We start from the raw sequence: 14,327 nt of genomic DNA on the forward strand, positions 1-14,327 counted from the left end.
TGTTTACAGAGGCAGCATGTTTAGGTTCATCCTGTATTGTCCTGTCACCTGATACAATGACTGTCAGCAGCAAAATATTTGCTGTCGTATGCTGACAAAGTGCACTTGACAAATGTGGATAATTTGTATGCTAGCAAAGTTCAGCTTCACCGTTTGGATATAATTTGTCTCAGCAGTATATGAGCCTCCCAGCATACAGTTAGGTTATCCTTCCTAATATATTTAATTCATATTGTCTCAATTTGAGTAGCCATTGTGTCCTCAGGAACAATTACATGATGACTAGGACTATTAGAAAGACAGGCGTGCATAAGAGAATTTGAAATGCCGGCAAATAAACGCAGACTGTGACAGAGACAATAACATGAAAACCGAATTTGTTTTACCTGCTTGGTGCAGAAATTCTGCTCATGAACAAGTATGATCTGTTCATTGTTAAGTGGCCAATCCAAGACCCATACGCACTGTGCTAAGCCTGACCGACTTATTGCTGTACAGTGTGTTCTGGGCTAAACACAGTTCTAAGGTCTTCTTAGTTGGCTGCAAACCTGTTGATTCCTGACCAGACTATTGATCCCTGTGGTATTACCAATCAGCTACTGACCTCAGTTAAACTAATTAACTGTAGAGAACTGCTGTTATTGACCCAATGTATGTGTGCTTACTGAAGTCTTACAGCGTCTTGCAGCGTCTTACAAAGTGTAGGAAGACAGCCTTAGAGCAGAAGGTGCACCAACTGCACAAAGGTGACAAGTATTAACTTCACTAAAGTTTTTGGTCTGGTTGTTGATGAAGCACAGAAAACAAACCGTAGTGCTGAGTAATTCCTTTAGCATTAAACAACATCCATTGTAATTATCTTGAAAAGAACTGTGTGAATGAGCAACGATGCAGATGAGTAAGATCATGAGTAAGATCATGGAAAGAAAAGAGAGACCTCTGCGGATGGATTCACTGACCAAACAAAGCCACACTACGACACCACTAGTTTGGCTAAACTGTTGTGGCAAACAGTGATAGAAGAACTATTCATATCTTCTACTTAACATATGTAAAAGTAGCTGTGAAAATACGCGGTTGCAAGTAAAAGCACTGCTTTTAAAATTTTATTTGAGTAAAGTTTCAAAATTTAAGTATCAACTGTAAAAGTACTTTCAAAGTGTCACATTATAATATATTACTGGAATATTATTACTAATGCAATACATAAACAGTATTTTAATTTCACAGTGGTCAAGTTGCAGCTAATTTTACCTACTTTTTATACAAGTTGGTAGTTCAATCAATATTTCATATTTTATATTCCATACGTTGATATTTTATGTAAAATCATTATTTAAGATAAATGTAATGGAGTAAAAAGTACAGCATTTGCCTGTGAAATGTAATGGAGTAGAAGTATAAAAGTAAAAGTGAAATAAATTAAAGGAGCTCAAAATCATTACTTTCCTCCACCAGTGAATATAAGGTATGTGTTTCAATAAACAAAGGGAAGAACTTTAATTAAATTTGATTCATTTGGGTCCCTCGAAATCCTTGTAGCTATTGTAGCAAACTGTCAGCATAGCACTATGGGAGCAACTCACTGCAATTTAACCTTCATATCATCTGAAATTGTTCACGTTTTTATTAAAGTTCACTGCAAAGCTCCCCTTCTTGCCTCACTTGAAGCTGTGGCAGCATAGGTAATGAGTAAAATGTTATTGTGACAAATATTGATTATTGACAGAAATATGTGAATAACACTCAGGTTTACAACAAACAAAGTTGCACAGTGCGGCTGCACAGGGTGGGGATCTTTTTGAAGCAGAGCTCCCAAGGAACGAGCAGCTGCTCAGAAGATGCAGTTTTCTTGGAAAAGCATATTATGTACTTACATTAGCTCAGAGAGCTGGGCCTTTGGTTGGCTCTTAACCTCAGACCTTCTGAAGTGACCAGAATCTACTTAAAGGGAAGAATGTCACATTAAGTATGAGGACTTTAAGGTGATCTTAATTTGTCCAATTATAGTTGGTCTTCTATATATATAATAATAATAATAATTGGGAGACTAAAGTGTATATTAAAATTGTTACAATCCCTACGTGTTAACATCCTAACATTGAAGCTGAAAGTCAGCACTTAAACCTCATAGTGATTGTTTTGTTTCATGTCACATTTGAGTACAGCAAAAGTTACTGTCCTAACTAACTAACTTATGGACTGCACTGAATGTCCACCTCTGTCTTTTCGCTCTTTAGGAACAGCTGAAAGCAACAGCTCACAGTTCAATCTCTATCTATCTATGCCAGTGCTTCAGCAGATTAGCTCTTCACTAAGTATTAGTAGACTAGCACACCTTGGCAAGGCATTAAACTCAGAGACAAACATCTTAGCTCACCTATTAACATTCTGGGTCCCAGGATAAAAGCTTTGTCCCTAGATCCCTACATCAGTGCTACAAAAACACACACACACACTGACAAACAGCAAGGAAAAAAAAATTCCTCCACTCAATAATATATAACTCATCCCCATCAAAGACAGTAAATCTTTTATTATCTTTTTTTTTTTCTTTTTACATTTGATTCCTTTATAAATCCTTGTGCACAAAATTGCTGCTCATCCATTAGAGAGATTCAAGAAACCCAACAGATTGAACAAATCGTGCTGGACCCTTGCTCGCACTGTATGATAACAAGAGATGGAGGATCAAGCCCCAATTTGGGTCCGTCTCATGGGACAGAGACAAATACCAGGCTTACGTCGACTTAAAACAAATGACAACTTTAATTTGGTCTTGTGATGTGACAATAATCCAAAAAAGGCTTTGTTTGTGGAGTTTTGGACTTAAAAAGTGCATTAGTCTTACATTTCATTGCATTTCTATTGAGCAGTAGCTGGTGATTACATGCTGTGAACTGAGTAATACCTGTCTTGTAGTAAATAGAATAATGTAAATGTAAATAAAATAAACAACTGCAGTCCAAGACCTTTTTCTCAAGATTATGAAAGCACATAACATTCTGTACCTGTAAAAAGAGCAAGAGTCCCAAGAGATTCTCGAAGAGGACAGCGGATAAAACAATGTCACTCCTATAATCTCAAAATCCCAATAAAGAGGGAGGACGTATTTCCCTTAGATTTAGTCTTACGAAACAAATTAAATTTGAATGAATTTCATCAAATTTGAATGAATTGAATCAAAGTCTGCCCCAAGTATGCTGAGCAGTGGTGTGTGGAGGCCAAAGTGTCATAAATAGTAATAAAAAAGTTCATTTTTGACTACTGGCCTTCATAAAAGTAAAAAAAACAAATAAACAAAACTAGGCCTACAGAGTATCTGCGGCAAGTGAACTGTCAAATCCTCCCAATCTTTTCTGGACACAAGCAAAATGCAAACCATTAAAAATAAACCCAAAAAATTCTTAAATTATTATGTTCCAGAAATAACATTAAATATTTTCATATTAAGCCCTGAGTCCATGGCATATTGCTGAGCATTAATGCTGAGATACAAGCAGATTTAGTTGCTCTGTGATCAAATTCAGGAGAAACGTTTTTCCTCTTTCTTCATTTCCATCCTTTTTCTTCCATATGTTTAATCTTTTTCTGACATCTCTTCCTGTCGTTATATTCAAATAACCACTTCATGTGATCATACAGGTATGGTACTCAAACATTACGACACTCTACTGTATCCATCATCACGTTTTACTGCATTATTTTAAGGTTAAAACTGATGATACTGGCGTCTCCTGCCTGTCTGTCGCCCTCAGCCTCAAACACATTTGATCCCACTGAAGGCATAACTCTTTAAAAACAGGTCACAAATATATAGTTTCATATTTAACTAAGGCTAAACTGTTTCCTAAAAACATCTGGGCACTGTAGGCTTTAGCAAACAGTACTCAAACAGGGATTAATACACATTTTGTACATTAGTCAGTATTTACAGGAGCAGGAGGATGGTGTACTCACAATCAACTCAAGAAACTTCAGTGACCATGTTCATAGTAATGAAGGAACATGTCACCAGTGCGACGATGTGGTGCGTTTTTAATTATTTTGTACAATGGTGGACGTGTATGGCCCAGAGGAATGAAATATACCAGCTTTTGGTTACACAGACAATAGTTTTTAGAGGGATTAAGTCATTGTTGGTTTTAGGCTTTCTTGTGATTTGTTGACAATAAGAAAAATGAAGAATATCACCAGGTTTATCTGTTGAGGTAACCGCATGGTTGTCATTTTTGTCATTACAGTGAGAGACTTTCCCTTTTAGGTTTGACTATGCCTTACAAGAAGAAGAAAACAAGAGTCAGCCACAGCTAGCTAATGGCTCTGTGTATGCTTCGAGCTAAATGCTAACATCAGCTAACATGTGCACAATGACAACAGCAACGTGCTGATAAAAGCAGGCATAATGTTTACCATATTCACCATCTTAGTTTAGGGTCCTAGCATGCTAATTGGTAATTAGCACTACAGAGAAAGCACAGCTGAGGATGTTGGGAATGTTTTGCAGGAATTTGCTCATAAACAAAAGAATTGGACAAAGTGAAATTGGACCAGATGATAGATTTAAAAAAAAAAGGGTTTACCAAAGTTATCAGAGCTAATTGTGAGTGGGGATCATGAATGTGTGTACCAAATTTCTTGCAATCCACGAAATCTATGACTCCACGAAATCCTAATGGATATAAGTCATTGTGAGATTTCACTTGTCAAACTATTGGTGGCCCTAGAAAAGTGAAGAGATCACTGGAGTCATTGGGATATATCCTGTGGGGACCAGGAATGTCTGTTCAAAGTTTCATGAAAAACCATCCAAAAGTTGTTGAGATAGTTCAGTCTCAGTATTAAAATGACCATGCCATGTCTGATTCATGCAGTTCTGCTTTGCTCAGACCCACTAAAGCAAGGTTAGTAAATTCATGGCTCCAACCATTAAACCTTTCCTCAGTGGTATTACATGATGACCAGAATCACTGTCTTGTCCCATCTGCTACATTAAAGGCATTCGGTCGTACTATTAAATGCATGAGAAAATTCACTCCGCTGGTTGGTCTTGTGTGATGCACACCAACACAGGAGCAACAATGTGCAGATAAGCTGTCCAAGAGCGGCCACTCTATTCCCATCATGCGAGTTCAACCAAGATCAGCAGCCAGATCCAGACCTGATCCCGTCCCGACGCACTGACCCAGGACCCGGGCTGTGTTTACCCATCTCTCGCTCAATTTTTTCCCTTAGTTTGTGGAAGGCAGGTCTTCTGCGTGGCTCCTGCTCCCAGCAAGTCATCATTAGGGAGTAAACACCAGGAGGACAGTCTTCTGGAGCCTCCATGCGATAACCCCCCTCAACTCTCTCCTTCACCTCCTTCAGAGACTATATGCAACGAGGGAGGAAAGAGGCAGTGGGGATGAAAAGTGAGAAGTGGAAAGTGCGGTGACATTAATTTGCAGAACAAATTGAGAAACTGAGAATATGTGAAATAAAAATTTTAGACAAATTTCATTAGTCTGGGTGTATTACAAAAAGAACCACTTAAACACACTCTTGCAATCCTGATGACAAACAAAAAAAAATGTGGGTGAATAAAGCAAACACACAGACACTCTTACTCTGTCTGTCTGTAATTTTCATCTTACTCAGTTTGCTCTCTCTGCCAGTAGATAACAAATTACCTGGTGCACAGTTTAACTGAGGCCATTATAAGCATGACCCAAATAAACCAATAAACAGACCTGTGTGTATATTACACAGGATGTAATTAGATAATCATCTACATTTAAAAGGACACCACTTCATGTACAGTGCAAAAGAGATCAAGGACACGGCACACTAACAGTCCCTCCAATTAATGCTGCCTGATCCTGCTGCCCACACTGGAAAAGACTAACTTCCTTTTCCTACCAATACAAACAATTCATAAAGTAGATAAGTTAACTACCTGAGAACAATAAGATTATTTTTACATGTTTGTATAACATGCACTGTGCATGTTACGCAATGCACAGTAACAGTAGGGAGACTTCTCTGAGCTCTGTCTCTCTGCTAAACCTCTATCCTCACTGACGCAGTATAATGATCCTAGTGACCTGGAGTGGTTTCCTGCTCAGACGCAATAAGTTGATCCAGTCATGATGGTCTAGTGACGAATCTGACCACTACAGCTTGGCAGCTTTTCCACTGACACATCTACTATGCGATAAGACGTGAATCCTGACATGACATAGTAACAGATTTACGTAACACGCTTGATACTCCTTCCTGTTGGGTTTGGGCAGGGAGGGAAGTCAGGAAGATGACAAACATTTGTCAGAAGTCAGATCTTGTGGATTACAGGGTGACCTCTCTCAACATCAACCTTTGTCATTCATAAGCACAGAGAGAGATACAGACAAGATGGGGGTCTGTAGTTTCTCAGACTAACAGCTGTGCAGTTATTTAACTGTATAAAGACACAATCGCACACACATACATCAACAGTGGCATATGCTGGTGCTACATACCATCTTAGGGTAAGGCAGACGACCATATGAGAAGATCTCCCACAGAAGAACACCATAACTCCAGACATCTGATTTTGTGGAGAATTTCTGCAGAATGGGAACAAATGTATGTACTTTTAAAAATGTAGTACCCTTTTCTAATAGGAACCCAAAACCCAGAGAGTAGAAAAACTCTCAAATCCTGATGAATTAAAGCACTTAACAAAAAGACATTTACACTGGAGAAAGATATGCATCAGATCCCTCACGTCAATTAATGGATTATCCTGATTACAAGGCATTAATCAATGATTTGTTAGCCATAAATGGAGTAATATCACACAGACACTCCTTTGCTTTATTTTATGTTTGAATTTAGTTAAAAATCTGTGTAAAGCCCACCGCTTCTTCTTTTGTGTTACTTTGTTCTGGGATTGTTAGGATTGAGTGATGATCACTAAATGAAACAACTAGTTAGCACGCTGTCCAGCAAAGAAGGAGAATCAACTGCTGAAATTAGCCGCTGCAGTACTTAGTTGAAATAATCATGAAAAATAATGATGATTATGGTTAATCTGGGAATTATAGCAGGATGTAAAAATTCAGATACACAACAATAAAAAAAACCAAATCCAGGCTAAAAGAAAAGCAGCACAGCAGTTCTTCAAACTGACCTCTTTCCTCAGAGCTTCGGGGGCGGTCCATTTGACTGGCAGTTTGACGCTTTCTGACACCTTGGAGTCCACTTTGGTCAAACCAAAGTCACTGACCTTGGCCACACTGTCGTCAGAGACCAGAACGTTACGAGCTGCCAAGTCTCTGTGGACAAGCTTCTTAGACTCCAGGTACTCCATCCCTTCACACACATCACTGCAACATCAACATGCAAAGACACACAAGTATTTCTCATTGGGCGTTCATAAAACACACTGTACGCTGTCCATCCCTCATCACAGAAACATTGAAAAAATGAAAATAATTGAACTCACAGTGCAAAGCGAAGCAGCTGAACAGAGTTTACAACTGAACGTCCCCTTGTCCTGAGAAAGTTCACAAGGTTTCCCTGCAACACACATTAAAATGTTAAAATAAGGTCCTATAAGGGAATTTTTGTTAGTGTGACGAGTAACACTACACTTAACAAGCTCATTGCAGTTCTAAACACACAGTTTTTAAGATGTCACCTAAGGACTTCATTTGACCATAGATGAGGACCAGCCACTAGTGGATTTTGGCTAGATTTCATTAACCATTCATTCACCATTGCACTTTGGTTGTTTGATTTTTTGGACTTGATCACCCACAACTCAAACCCTCATAATTAACTTATTTTTCTCACTAGCTGCTGCTTCTGGTTATTCTGCAGAAAAAAAGCAAATTTATTCACAGCTGATGATGCTGTATGTTATCTGAAATAATATTGGTCAAAAATAGGGCAAACTATGTGGTTTTATTTTGTGTTGTGTATTTTTGAATAGTTGTGCTTAGTGCAGCTTCACTTTAAGCTAAATATTTACTCACTGTGTTATCTATTTTAATTATTTTATATTTCATACTCTCTGAAAAATGGTGCAGTTACTGTACCTTACTCATGAGCTCTGTGACAATATGAAGCCCTTTGTGAAGAATGACACCCAACAACCGCACCAGGTTTTTATGCTGGAGTTTCCTAGAAGAAGTGAAACCATATTAAACTAATTTAAGACCAGCAGCAATATGCTTCAGTAGTTCATTTATAACTGAGCAAACACATTGAAACTGTGTGTTATTAGCAGATAATACAACGCTTCCTAAGACGATTAAAAAGAGTTTTGACAGAAGTTGCAAAATTCAAAATGATGAAATCTTTAGACTCACGTCATAACTGCAGTCTCCTGCAGGAAGGCCTGAGCTGTGACGTCACATTTAATGGTCTTTACTGCCACCCTCTGGCCCATATACTCTCCTTCATAAACAGCTGCAGTTGAGAACCACACACGTTATTTACCCATCAGCTTATACATGCGCTCTAAGCTTGCTGAATCTTTTTCATTATAAATCTCTTGGGGGCACAAAGATTGGCTGGTAAAAAGAATAAGAGGGGACAAAATAAAAGAAAGCTCACCACCAAACTCCCCCTCTCCAATACTCTCTCCCAGCGTGAGCTTTGCGATGTCTAACAGCCATCCAGCTAGAGAGGAGAGAGACATGAACAATACCGTAAACTTGCCACACACCTTTTCTTTCTTTTATGGTCATTGCTATTAATATTTGATGAACTGGAAATGAATACTAACGATTAGATTATTTTACAAAGAAGCCCTGATCTTGGCAAATTGTATTTTAGTCCGACTAAAGAAAGATGCAGTTGTATGAAAATAATTTTTATTAGGGCACAAATCTTAACATCAAACTTACTTTTCGACAGCTCTAACTCAGCTGACTTGGTTCCTTGCTTTTGTTTGGGCTTCAGAAGAGTCGTAGCGATAGAGCCTTTGTTCTTCGAGTAGAACTGCAAAGATGGAAACACAAAACCAGATGTTCATGAAACACATTCAGTTATTTATAATTATTATTTATAATAGATTCTTTTATCTAGAATAGTATTTCCTCTGATATGCTCATACTTGGTTCAGTTTACAAAATGGTTTGCCACATAGAGTACATGAAGTTTATGAAAAAAAAGATACACATAGAATAAGAAGCTCATTGAAACTTTGACACACAGAGCCTGAGCTCTGCAAGAGCCCCCTTTCTCAGTACTCAGGAAGTGATTTGAATCCTGTGGTCAGGGCTGTGGCTTGACTAGAAAACAGTGAAAGTTAACTATGAAGGTATATAGACCTTTAGAAATCTACAGTCATACTGCACCACACAAAATGTGCAGGCGTGTCAGAGTATTGTCTCTGTTTTCTTGTGGTAGATGTTGTAGATGCTGTTGTAGATGTAAATGCTTCCTGCTAAGAAATTGTACATGTATTCTGATGTTCGTTGTAGTCTGTATTGATTCTAACTGTATAATGTCATACTCAATGTGTCATATCATGTATGTTTTTAGATACTAGGCCCCCAGCTGCTTGAGATGAGGGAGAGACTCTGTGAGTGTGTGAAAACTGGAAAAACAATGGAAAAAACAGGAAACTGAGTAGATCTCCCAACAACACCGGAGGAACACTAAGTCTGAACTCCTAGAGCTGAGCTGAACTCCTCCTGACTATGCACTAGTAGTAGGTGCAGCATACATGGGTTTCATATAGTAGAGTTAAAGTTAGTTAAAGGTAAAGTTAGTCAAAAGGAAGGAAGCAAGGAAGTGGCTCCTCTGAGATACCGCAAATGCACAATGAGGAGCGACGTGTTGAAAAACAACTTAACACGTCGACACCAAATCTCTATTTTTGCAACAACGATATCTTGGCTGGGTCACCAAGACCTAGTGTGGCTCAGGAGCAAAAGAGACAGAGAGCAAATATAGAATGAGAAATATAATCCTTTAAGGTCTTCTTTTCTTTGAAATGGATGCATCCCCCCGAATGTCTGTTTATAAGGATGGATGTTCATAGTTGAACTGTTGTGAAAGAGAGGCTCTATGTGTGCTGCATATGTCCTCGCCTACAGTTCATCTCTCATTCTGACATATTGAGGGTTTCCATGGTAACAGTCAAATTAGGGTCCTGATTTAATTTCACCTGTAAGAGTTACAGCTTTATATCTCGAAGTTTGCCGACTTCTGGCAAAAACCCACCACACAGTGAAGCATGAAGTGGCAGCGTCTGAATTAAACTGCACCAGTAAGTTATGAACTCATCTACAGTGACACATTAAAGCCTGGTTTACTGTCAGCAGCTACAGTACAACATGATTCAGCCCAAATGTTCATCTGGACTATTTGTCTGTTTCCTGACAGGACTAAGTCAGCCACTCTCACTCAGGCCTGAAGTCATCTGTAGCTTGCTGATAAGATGCTGAAGAGCACGAGCTGACACCTCTGTGGAGCTGCCTCCAAATACACCCTCATGCCAACGCAGGCTAAATACAGATAAACCATAAAAGTGCTGAGCGTCATGACTTTTCATGTCTGTGCCTCAGTTTGACACATGACATATTTTTACACTGCTGGGTTTCAGGCAGACAAACACTTCGGGCATAAATACATTCAAATTTACATAAAGTTGACTCATTTGGCGGATGCTTTTGTCCGAAGCGACTTGCAGGTGAAGGACATCGGTAAAACTTCAGTGCAGTGGGAAACCTTGGTGCGAGTGTTAAGTACTACATCTGTTTAATAAGTGCAACGAGAATGCATAAGGAAGTGCTCCAAGAGTACATGGTAAGTGCTAGTTAGACATGCTTAGCTTTAGGAAATAGAGCAGGCATCATAGTGTCTAGGGCAATTGTTTCCAACCTTTTTGGCTTGTGAATCCTTAAAATGAGGCACAGTCTATGTGAGACCCCTCGCTCCAGGTTATGGCCTTAGCGTGAACATGAGAGTGATTTTTAACCATGTTGCTCTATGGCTGGCAGTGTTTTCAGTATGTTGGTCCACTACTTCGATTTAGACTGAACAATCCACCCAACTATAGGAAGGACCACCATGATATGTTGCACAGACCTTCATGATCCTCAGAGGATGAATCCTAATGACTTTGGTGATCCTCTGACTTTTTCTCTGTTTTTTAATGATGAATTTGGGTGCCGTTTCCTTCCCTTTTCTTCTAGCACTACCATGCATCAGCATGTTAAAATGCTAAACTAAGATCGTGAACATGATAAACATTTTACTTGTTGTTAGTATTTATCACCTCCCAGAGCTTAATTTTCAGGTTTGTTTGAGGACTGAAGAGGTAAAATAATTCAACAATAAAAAACGGATTATTTGTGCTGCAATATCTGGTTAAATATTGAATGAGGAGGTCAAAACTTCTGTAACCACATGCCACTAACCAAACACCTTTGGTTTCGCAATAAAATTAGGTTCTAAAATTAGGGGAAGTTTTGACCTCCACTTCCCTTCTCTGTACACCTTCGATGTAGAAGATGCAGCGCTGGAAATCCCCACTCTGAACTGAGCGAAGAAAGTTCAGGTGAATCTGTTACACGACAGTGACCTTTACTAAACATTTAGTCTGCAGGCCATGCCTCCAGAGATGTTGTGAACACTACAGCTGTTTTTTGTCCTGTTTTTTGATTCTCCAAAAGCAGTCAGGTCATTTTCTCTTACCTCTATCATGTCAATGAGGTTGTAGAAATACTGTGTGTGGTCAATGGTCAGCTTGTTGTCCTGATAAATGACTCGGTAGTGGATGACCTCTCCAGAGACACTGATGCACAGGACATAGTCACCGGGATGGCGTATGGACTCTCGCACCAGGAACAGGCCGTCCTCAGCTGGCTGCAGCTTACCCACCGCCTCTGGACCAGAGATCTTCCCATGAAACCAACTGATGAAAGACAGCACATGGTGAACCACATAAAAAAAACCCTTTTGTCTTTGCCCTATCCATTTGGGATCCAGGAAGAGTCCCAAGCATCTCACAGATCCTTCTTTTTAACAGACAGGAGGTGAATGCGTAAAGATAACTGACATGTTGCAGCTAAGACACCAAAAAAGGAAGTTAGAGTGATTAATCCTCAGACGGTGTTTGTCTGCTCATCAGACATCAGCCCACACAGTGTAGTCACAAGATGGATTTATGTTTATGTGAGCCCATAATGACACATAATGAGTTGAGCTTGTCCTGTGAGCAGCACAAAGAAAACAGGTGTAACATCCAGAAGGAGACGTACGGCATGAGGCTGAGGCTGGGGTCGACACGTAGAGCCTCCCTTTCACGAACATTGGTGGAGCTGATGAGTCCCTCCTCTCCTGTGGTGTTGTGTCTGGCCTTGTAAAATCCTTTCTTCTGCAAAAGAGCAGTCAAAGTCTCGTGTCATATGTTCAATCAAAAAGAAGAGGAACATACAGTAGTGTGCATGAATGGTGTCTTGGCTAAGAGAACAGTCATTTCTCTTCTGCTGATGAAACAAACAACATGGTTTCATTAGAACATGACAGTACCGTGCTCGTGTCAACAATAGTGAGGATGTCTCCTTTGTGGTACGCCAGTTCTCCAGGTTTGGGTTTTCTGTGGTCTCCCTTTGCTACACACTGCGTACCGGCAGCCCAGTTCATCTGCAGACGCAGAGAGACAATAATGACATAGACATCAACTCTATATTATCTCTGTGGCTGTCTGGCATGATGGAGTCAGACTTTAAACTTAAGGAACAGGCTTGCTGGCCATATTAAACAAGATGTTTTGTTACTGATCTGTTATTACCTCATCATTTCTTGAGGAGCAATACAAATTCATGCTATTTAAAGTAAAGAGCAGAGACAATAAATTTAGTTTGCTGTGTTAAATTTAATCACCATTGGTGATTTCCAAAGAACCTTCCCTCAAATAACTGCTTAATTTAAAGCCAAGTAAATATGAACTCATTCATCATTCACTAATAATAACTTTATCCTTGCTGTGTAAAGTTTGTTAAAGTTGTGTTTTCATGTTCACCTCCACTGACTAAAAAACTCTTGGTGATGCTACTTTTGCATTAAATTGGAGTTAAAACTTTGGATGTGTACCAACTTCACAAACTGTTTCTATTTTGCCCAGAATTACTGCCAAACTACATAATTCTGCCCATGACACTTTTGTAGGAAGTATTTTACGAAACAATGTGTGACTCAAAAATTGACTGGAGAAAAAAACTTTTTGCCTCATGCCAAATTTGATCCTTTTTAATCAGTTAGTGTTTATATGCTCTTGAATGTCTTGTAAATATATTGTTTACTATATACTGTAGATATGTAGTTTTAACTACAGAACCAATGACATGACCTCTTTCTATGGCCCACACATGGAATAAATAGCAAAACCATAAACTCTGTTCAGACAGTTTCACAGCTTGATCTCAGTCTAATATATTTTTATTCATGTTCATTTAGATACGTTTTTTTTTTTTTTTTCAATCTCTAAATATAAACTTTAACCGCCTGCAGTATAACCATAACAACTTACACACAGATCACAGATCACAGGGACGTTTACATTGATCTGCAGTCATTGTAAACTACTGTATGCAGTAAACAGCTGCTGGTGTTTGTGGTGCCTACCTTTGCCATGAACAGGGCAGGGGGTTGGACAATTCAGTGTTGAACACCTGTCAAAGAGAGAAATGTCTCTGAATAACGTGAGACTGTGCATAGTGTCTGTATTATACTGCACAGTGTAAATGTCTCAGTGTGGGAATGCTATCAATGAAAAAAAAAAACAACAACAACGGAGACACAATTGTACAATAAATCAAAAATGAATTCGTTGTGAGTAGGTGTTGGCAGCATTGTGGCTGGCTGCTCCTACAAATTAAAAGTAAGAGGCGGCGGAAAAAACGCCCTGGCAGCTCATCCCGGCCGGTTTCTTGTCGACATGAATGTTTCAGTACCTGCGGCTCTCCGCGGACAGATGCTGGCAGCCTCTCCTCCTCAGGACAGCTTCTGCTGGGTCAGTGATCTGGAAGAAAACACCACCACCACCACGACGGGTTCAAATCCCCAGCAGCTGCGGTTCCTCTTGCTCTCCTTCAGATCCGACATCTCCTGTCAGATTTCCTCCTAAAGACGAGTCAGCAGGAAGCGACTCTGTAGATTCATGTGCCAGATGTGTATGCGCCGCTGGAGCCGCGGCGTGAGTCCGTCTGTCAAACCACTTCCTCAACATTTAGGAAAATGTAGTTCTTATTTAATGAGGCGGCGCAAGAAGTGACGTTGTATGTATGACTCGTATATTGCGTCTCTTGGCAGTGTACAAAGCGTTTGATCGGTTAAAACTGAACAAT

General features: G+C 39.5%; 1 protein-coding gene across 1 annotated transcript; it reads right to left on the reverse strand.

Annotated features, from left to right (window-relative positions):
- Nucleotides 1–2,516: 2,516 nt before the first annotated feature.
- On the reverse strand, nt 2,517–14,230 carry matk (megakaryocyte-associated tyrosine kinase). The gene is made up of 13 exons (XM_071487831.1): nt 13,935–14,230; nt 13,606–13,652; nt 12,511–12,624; nt 12,240–12,355; nt 11,674–11,893; nt 8,874–8,967; nt 8,581–8,646; nt 8,334–8,433; nt 8,061–8,145; nt 7,466–7,539; nt 7,151–7,346; nt 6,498–6,584; nt 2,517–5,370 (listed from the first exon to the last, which is right to left on the reverse strand). The coding sequence occupies exons 2-13, from the start codon at nt 13,612–13,614 to the stop codon at nt 5,143–5,145; spliced, it is 1,389 nt and encodes a 462-aa protein (XP_071343932.1). The 5' UTR covers nt 13,615–13,652; nt 13,935–14,230; the 3' UTR covers nt 2,517–5,142.
- Between the last annotated feature and the right edge of the window lie 97 nt (nt 14,231–14,327).

The sequence above is a fragment of the Trachinotus anak genome, unplaced genomic scaffold, assembly GCF_046630095.1.
Source record: "Trachinotus anak isolate AG129_WGS33_773 ecotype Australia unplaced genomic scaffold, CSIRO_AGI_Tana_v1 ptg000010l, whole genome shotgun sequence".
Taxonomy (NCBI): Eukaryota; Metazoa; Chordata; class Actinopteri; order Carangiformes; family Carangidae; genus Trachinotus; species Trachinotus anak.